This window comes from Trachymyrmex septentrionalis, unplaced genomic scaffold, assembly GCF_001594115.1.
Source record: "Trachymyrmex septentrionalis isolate Tsep2-gDNA-1 unplaced genomic scaffold, Tsep1.0 scaffold14, whole genome shotgun sequence".
In the NCBI taxonomy this organism is placed as follows: Eukaryota; Metazoa; Arthropoda; class Insecta; order Hymenoptera; family Formicidae; genus Trachymyrmex; species Trachymyrmex septentrionalis.
In genome coordinates, this window is record NW_017304543.1 from 884,456 (window position 1) to 892,312 (window position 7,857).

The 7,857-nt window shown below is 36.5% G+C and overlaps 2 protein-coding genes across 2 annotated transcripts in view; one reads left to right on the top strand and one right to left on the bottom strand.

Annotated features, from left to right (window-relative positions):
- Positions 1–1,647, bottom strand: part of LOC108745521 (cilia- and flagella-associated protein 36) — a 3,028-nt gene extending 1,381 nt beyond the window's left edge. Inside the window, exons 1-2 of the mRNA XM_018481702.1 lie at positions 1,507–1,647; positions 196–371 (exon numbers count right to left, since the gene is read on the bottom strand). Of these exons, the coding sequence (XP_018337204.1) occupies positions 196–371; positions 1,507–1,615 (285 nt within the window). The 5' untranslated portion in view covers positions 1,616–1,647. The remainder of the gene's footprint in view (positions 1–195; positions 372–1,506) is intronic.
- Positions 1,648–3,560: 1,913 nt separating this feature from the next.
- Positions 3,561–7,836, top strand: LOC108745526 (ubiquitin-conjugating enzyme E2-24 kDa). Its single transcript, XM_018481706.1, has 6 exons — positions 3,561–4,397; positions 5,586–5,720; positions 5,825–5,875; positions 6,025–6,157; positions 6,513–6,660; positions 6,826–7,836. The coding sequence occupies exons 2-6, from the start codon at positions 5,590–5,592 to the stop codon at positions 6,921–6,923; spliced, it is 561 nt and encodes a 186-aa protein (XP_018337208.1). The 5' UTR covers positions 3,561–4,397; positions 5,586–5,589; the 3' UTR covers positions 6,924–7,836.
- The last annotated feature ends 21 nt before the right edge of the window (positions 7,837–7,857 follow it).

Consider the following 7,857-nt stretch of genomic DNA (forward strand, 5'->3'; position numbering starts at 1 on the left):
CCAAGATAGAATGATAAAAGTGCTAATAGCGTCTCCTCGAATGCATAAAAAATCTTTAAATATTATATACAATGTCAATCTTCTTTTTTTTTTAATGTCGCGGAAACAAATCTCGGTTTTAATCTTCTGAAACAAAGCACGAGTGAAATGTAATTCTTCATACAGACATTATGGATGTATGTGTAATGGTCATACTTGTTGAAAATGTATCGGGATCTTTGTATCTCTGTTAACGGTGCATGCGTGTTCGAATTGTTCCGGTGTGATACCCATATCTTCCATAAAGCATCCAAGCAGCAAGTCGACCAAGTTTTTGTACTCCTGATATATTTTCCGATACTCTTCGCAATCTTCGGTGTTAGCCTCGAAAACTACAATATATTGGAAAGATTTAATAAAATATTTATTTATGTTATTACAAATAAATGCGCCTTATATTATACAACACTCGGCGAAAAGTTTTCCAATTCCAGGAAGACTTCTACTTCCATTACGAAGAAATTATACGAACACATTCTGAAAGGTATTAATTTACACGAATGTGTGTGTATGTGTGTGTGTGTGTGTGTGTGGTGCTTCCGTTATAAGCCACACTATAAGATCTCTCTTTATTCTTTCTACATCAAAAAAAGCTCTTATACTAATTATATAGAAAATTTGGTCTCGGTGAAATGAATCGCGCGGTTTTTTATATAATATATAACACTTATAATATGATGGTAACAAAGATATTTTTGAACTAGTGTATCAGAGATGTAAAACTCAGAGCATCATAGCTCAAAATTTATCCTTAATGAGGACTTTCCATTTAGTGACAAGGCGACATAAGCAATCATTCTCTCTTTCTTACCATTCAAAGAGTAATAAAGATAGAATGACATTTGTATTGATTTGTATTATCAATCATGGGGAAGCATTGAGCCTCATGTTTATGACCTTTTTGTCCACATTATAAGTTACATTATTTGTAAAAACTAATTCATTTCCAAGATCCAATTTTCCATATAATACTCAGATAGCAATGTGTCGTCTTGTAACTTGCTAGGTATGTATTGCTACCAGAATTGTAGCAACTGTGAGTCCTCATTTGTTGGCAACTTGATGCCTTCGCGATATAAAATTGAGTAACAATTTGCCGACAACTTTAAAATCGTCATCATTAAAATTCGTACTATTGCCATCATATTGCCATCATACAATAATATGCGCAGCATCATACAATATTATCATATTGCCGACAACGCAAGCTAATATTGATGCAGTTATCTTGCTGTTAAACTGCTGGCAATACATATACACATTGTTGTCTGCATGTTGCTATAATGTCGATATGTTTGAAATCATTGAAGACAAATTTATGACAAGTTGCCAGCATCATAATTAGCAATCACAGATTTGTGCGATTTTGCTGAGACATGCTTTGCTATCTGGGTATATGTATAGGATCCTTTTGCTCGAAGAACTGATGAGATTTGTCAAAAGAAAAGTATTTCCAATGGTACGAACCGAGGGACTTTTCCTCGATGAAACTCAAAAGGGGCGAGGACCAAATAGGACCTTGCAAAAATCCAATCAAGGAGTCGAACACCCAAGCACTGTCATCCTTATCATTCATTTCGCCAGGATTGTCTCTAACGTCGTCGTGAATTCGCACACTTGTGTGCCGATCGAGTATTTCCTATAGGAACGTCGTATGTCTCCAACACGATATTTCTCTCTTAACTTAGCAAGTTGTAGTCATAGTTACGACGGACAAACATGAGCCGTTAGAATTAGACTTGCGCCAGTTTGTTCATCGGAATCGATGCGCGTATCTTCTTTTGATTTCGATTGCATACAGATAACTTTTAGATACAAGCAGAGATACTTATTTACCTTGGAAATATAAAGATCAATATCCGTTTGGAGATAGTAAAAAAGAAATGCTTCATCCAATTTATAATACATATATTAAAATTCAAATTATTTTAAGATGTTATTCGAAATAAGAGACTTATGGTTTTCATGAACTGAAAAAAAATTTATTTGCAGAGTAGGAAATATATATACATTAATTTATTTAGGATTTTTAATATTTTTTTATATGCAGATATTTTTATAAAAATAAAAAGATAAGATTATTAATCCGAATATATTTATTTGAAATACGAGAAAATTGGATTTAATATGTTATTAAAAATGCTTCTGGAATTTTTCTGTTATACGGGATGATTCAATTTAATCTTAATAGATAAATATTTCGAAAATGTTTGCTTAAAGATTAAAAATGAATCACCTTGTAGAAAAATCATATATGTGTAACAGAATTTAAAAATAAGTTCCTAAAGAGTAGTTGCATGTAATTAACGTGTTGAATGACATCAATTAGATACAGCGATTTCGAACAATGAGATTTAACTTAATTGGCAATTAATTTATCAAAAAATATTCACATTATATTATTATATTTTGTTAAAGCAGAATAATTTTTTGTCATCTAATAATATATGGAAAACAAGATTAAATTAAGGACTACGACTAATTAGAATACATTTTTCAGCGATTCGAGCAACTCTTGGTTGGATTAATCGCTGATTAAATTGATCGAAGTTTTTTTTCTTATTTTTGCACTAGAACTTTTTTGATTGCTTTCGCCAAATATTGAACATACATCTTTTATTCGAAGTTCCAAAACTGTAGAAAACAAACTATAAATCTCAGACTACGGAAAAAAAACCTATAGAAAAAACAGATCTTTTGCATTATTTTGTATCATGCGGTGTGTACATTATTTAGTTCCACATATTGAAGAATGAGATAAATTTCTTTGAAAAGAAATTTATGAATTTGCTATTGTTATCTATATGGCCCATTTTCACAATAGGGTTACCTAAAGATTAAGGGTAATCAAGAAATTCATGAATGAATTAATGAATCTGTTGGTAACTTAATCTTTAGATAATCCTATATATTGTGAAAATGGGCCATATGGGTAACAATAGCAGCTTCATAAATTTCTTTTCAAAGAAATGTCTTATTCTTCAATATATGGTGCTGGTGAATGTGTACGCACCGCATGATAACGATATAAAAGATCTGTTTTCTAGTTTTTTTTTTTTTTTTTCTATAGTCTATTATATAGTTTTAGGACTTCAAATAAAAGATGTATGTTTAATATTAGGCGAAAACGATCAAAAAAAAGTTCAAGTGCAAAAATAAAAAAAAATATATCTGAGCAGATTTAAAGTTTATACAAAATAACGATGAAAAGAGAGAGGAGGGAGAAAGAGAGAGTCAACAAAGAGTCATTACTTCATTAAGCGATACGTAATATTCCTCTCTTTAAAAATTGAAAACGCATAATTACATAGCAAAACATAATTACAAAAATAGATAATAATGCGTTGTAATAAGGTGATTTGAATGTGAGTGAGAGAGAGAGAGAGAGAGAGAGAGAGAAAAGTAGTCGACGACTACGCGCTCTCACGGTGCGCTAGGGAATTTTCCAGTCGGTCGGTGATCGCGACCATCGCGACGGTCGGGGTCCCCCCCAGCCGCAGGGAAAAACACCGCCTGTGGGTGCCGGTAGCGCCGGGCGCGCCGGGTTCCACGGTGCCGATCACAGCGCCTGTGAAAACGCGTCGTCAGGTTTGCCAGCGTCCGCCGCCGCGGCGACAGAGTCAACATCCGGCGACGCAGAGATGCGCACGTTTCGGCGCTCGCCGAGGGGAGAAGGACACCGCGATCGTGATTTCGGAACATGAAAGTGAGATAAATGGTCACGATACGAGGACAAGGGCCTGAGGAGCGCTGGGCTTCCGGGACAGGACAATCCACGAGGGCGATTCGAAATCCGCTGTTCTCGTTCGTGCGCTTGTCCATGATTATTTCCTAGTGTCGTCGCGTATCCACGACCGTCATCATCATCATCATCATCATCATCATTATCACCGTCGCCGTCGCCGTCGATCCACTGAAAGACGGCCGCGACAGAACCGCGCCGATTCGCTGTGCGCTGCGCGTTTTATATGAGTGCTATTGCTGTTGCTCTTGCTGTTGTATCGAGAGTGGTACGATCTTGTAATAGGGTGGGTTATTCGCGAGCTTTGCTTATTCCCGCTTGACCTGACTCGCGAGGACAATAACGAAGCCGGAGCCACCTCCGCTGCCTCCGCCGCCGCCGCCGCCGCCACCGCCGCCGCCGTATGCATCCCACCCCCGATCCGCGCGGCTCCATTATCCCGGCGACACCGTCGCCGTACCGAGGGAAGTAGAGAATCGTCTCGCGGATCTCGCATCTGAAGCGGCGGACCGGTCCTTCCCCGCCTCCCTGCCTCATCCCCTACCATCGGCGACCCGGCGAAGCTACGCTTGCCGCGAGACGACAGCAAACACGGCGTGGACACATCGGACACGAGGTACATCAACGCAGCACCGCGTTTATCAGCCGTTTCGGCTCGCGAACGAATAATCGCGGAGGAGTAAAGGAGAGGGTTAGGAAAGCCAGCTAGAAGTGACACTGTGCGTGTGCGTGTGTCCTAAAAGGGACACGGATATCTATAGAGAACGGAGAGGGAGTCAGGGAGATCCATGTAGACGACACATCGGGGAATGTACGTCGGTCGTTCCGAGCTACGAGCGAGAATATACCCGGCGTTCACTATCGCCTGTCGCAGAGTCTCCACTTGCATCTTGCCTGCGCGAGAGCTACGAGAGAGGAAGCCTGAGAGAAAGACAGAGGCGAGAGAGCGAGAGAGAGAAAAACGCGTACTCGTCCGTGAAGGGAAATCAATTTTGGGCGCGTTGAACCCCCCTTGAGTCGCCCGATCGGAGGCAACAAACACACTGATGACGTTAAACGAATCTTATTCCTTTCTTTTTCAGTCTACCCAGCGGACCGTCATGTACATCTCTCCTCGATTCGCACGTCGTTTCTCCTCGGGCTTCGGGCTAGACAACGCTATGCGAGACGCTGTTTAGTTATTAAAAATACGACGCGCTAGATATCCGTCCCGAGTGAGACAGGACACTTCTCCGATGACGATCAAATACGCGTGATGTTTATGTTTTTCCTCGCGCAGGAAGGGAGGGGACGGTTGGAAGGGCAAAGAATAGAAAATCCTGTGTTTTGTGTTTGACCGAGATTCTTTGTTGTACGACTTCGTCGCCTCCCTGTCGAGACACAGAAAAAGACGACCGTTTTCGGAAGCGTTTGATTCACGGTGCATTATTAATTTACATCATCGCGTTTTCAATACTCTGAACTGCTATCCAAATTGTGCTTTTGTGCTTGTTACTTTACAAGATCTGTTTATTCCGCTTTAGTTTTGCATATGTGACATTAGTTTCCACAAACACACACAAAACTCGATCTATTAGTGTTTCTCCTTTCTTTCGCAATTGATTTGATTTATGCATTATATGACTGTAGGGAAACAAAGGCAAAAGCGCAATGTGTTTTCAACTATACTCTATTATTATATTTCTATTACTATGTTTCAAAATTAGTTTTGCTTTTATAATGCTTGTCCTTTTGTCACTTATGGTCATTAAATTTATAATTTGCAAAAATTTCTATGTAATTAATAATATATGTTTTGTTACAGAGTCATGTCGTCAGGAGCAGGTTCCAGTGGAACTGGGCGAGGTCGTGGTTCTTCTTTGGCAGACAATAAACCAGACAGTAAAGAAGCTAAGCCAAATCCAAAGATGTCGAAAGCTTTAGGAACGTCCGCTAAGAGGTAAAGCAATAGAGCCATATTTCGTAATACATGGTGATAAATGTATTTATTTTAACATTACAATAATTTGTGGTTACTAAATATTTTTAATATTAATATTTTAGGATACAGAAAGAACTGGCAGAAATTACGCTAGATCCACCTCCCAATTGCAGGTATAATACTATTGTCATTGGTTATAATTCTTTTTGAAATAATATTTTGCAGAATTGTAGTTACATAATAATATGAATTATGGAACAATTTTATACTTATGAGAATAATATATAGATAATAAAATTAATTTGATTAACTTATTTTATAGTGCAGGACCAAAAGGTGATAACTTGTATGAATGGGTATCTACCATATTGGGTCCTCCAGGTTCGGTTTATGAGGGTGGTGTATTCTTTCTTGATATACATTTCTCGCCAGAATATCCTTTTAAACCTCCTAAGGTAAGTTGATAGTTCTATTAATTTTATATTATGAAGATAATATTTATTTATACAGGATTATAACAACAGCCTCAAAGTGAAGAAAATAAATAAAAACTTAAATAAAAGTATTATTTAAATTATTATTATTTTTATATGAGACTTGAAATATCTGTATATTTTAAATAAATATTTACATTAATATTTATCACATAATAATTATCTGTATAGAGAGGTTAGTAAATGTTGCAATATTAGTAATTCCTTGCATCTAAAACATTCTTAGAAAATTTACAATTATTTAATTTGTTTTAGTAAAGTAGTGAGTGCGACATACGTTTTAATAATTATGTTTCAAAAATGTGTTGCTCTACAGGTTACATTCCGAACACGCATCTACCATTGCAATATAAATAGTCAAGGAGTTATTTGCTTGGACATCTTAAAGGATAATTGGTCTCCTGCGTTGACAATTTCAAAAGTCTTACTGTCAATATGTTCCCTTTTAACAGACTGCAATCCAGGTAGGTGCATTATTTATGAAAATTTATTTAAAATTAATGTATATGTATATTGTAAATAATATGAATAAATTTACAATATCTTGTTTGTTTTTAAAATAACATTCTTTAGATAACATATTTTCTTTTGACGTAATTATGTGGATCTTAAATAATTTTATCTTGCAGCTGATCCACTGGTAGGTAGTATAGCCACGCAATACCTACAAAATAGAGAAGAACACGATCGCATAGCGCGGCTTTGGACCAAGCGCTATGCTACATGAGCGTATTCTTTATTCATATTAAACTCCTATTAGTCTCATGCCAACTTATGATCATTGCTGCTCTCATACAACTTGTCTCATATGTAGCCTGTACACATCCTTATGATCATGTTGGTCAGAAAACACAAGTGAGCAAAGACCGTTTGAGATCAGCTCAAACATGATTGTGATGTGCTTTTATGTAGAGTATGTAATGTGCCTAAGGACGGATGAATGTGCGTACAAGTGTTTAAAGTGTGCTAGGGCATAACGAGACAGGAGTTTTTCACTTAAAAGTTACAATGAGATAGTATTTAAATGGATTGTATTGTTACAAAAACAATACCACGCACAATGCTGCTAATGTTTCTAGAATAGGAGATAACATGAACAATATTGATAATCTAAACTGTAAGTAATTAATAGATATATAGGTAATAAGACGTAAACGTAGAGGCCCATTTTTCCATAATTGAATTCCCATATTTTTATATTGAATTGTCTTAAATTTAAATTATTATGTTCATACATGTGACGCCTGACTCAAAATATAGGCTAATAGCATGTAACTATAATTTAACTATATTGCAAAACTATCGCATACAATTTTGTGTTCATAATACAGTAATTGTTGTTCTGCATGAAGCAGACATTAAGATTATATTTGCGTATCAGACATAATTCAGTTGTCTGGGCCCACCCGCAAAAATATATTGTAATTGTAAATAAATATTATTTACTGTATACCTATACACTGGTACATTCAAGAAATCTTATAATTCTGACCTGGGTTTATATTCTGTCTATACTATATACGTGTATGTATAAATTGATGTTTTAATGATTGCACTGATAATTCTGGTTCACTAATTCTGATTAGTGATTTCTTATCCTTTTCTATACTGGATGATCCGAAATTCACGAATTTGGAGTACAGGACATGATATATATATAT

What these genes read in the sequence shown, in the direction of transcription:
- LOC108745526 (XM_018481706.1), top strand. Translation starts at nt 5,590, where the DNA reads ATGTCGTCAGGAGCAGGTTCCAGTGGAACTGGGCGAGGTCGTGGTTCT. An exon ending in TTAGGAACGTCCGCTAAGAG is followed by an intron (nt 5,721 to 5,824) that starts GTAAAGCAATAG and finishes TTAATATTTTAG; the next exon opens with GATACAGAAAGAACTGGCAG. An exon ending in GATCCACCTCCCAATTGCAG is followed by an intron (nt 5,876 to 6,024) that starts GTATAATACTAT and finishes CTTATTTTATAG; the next exon opens with TGCAGGACCAAAAGGTGATA.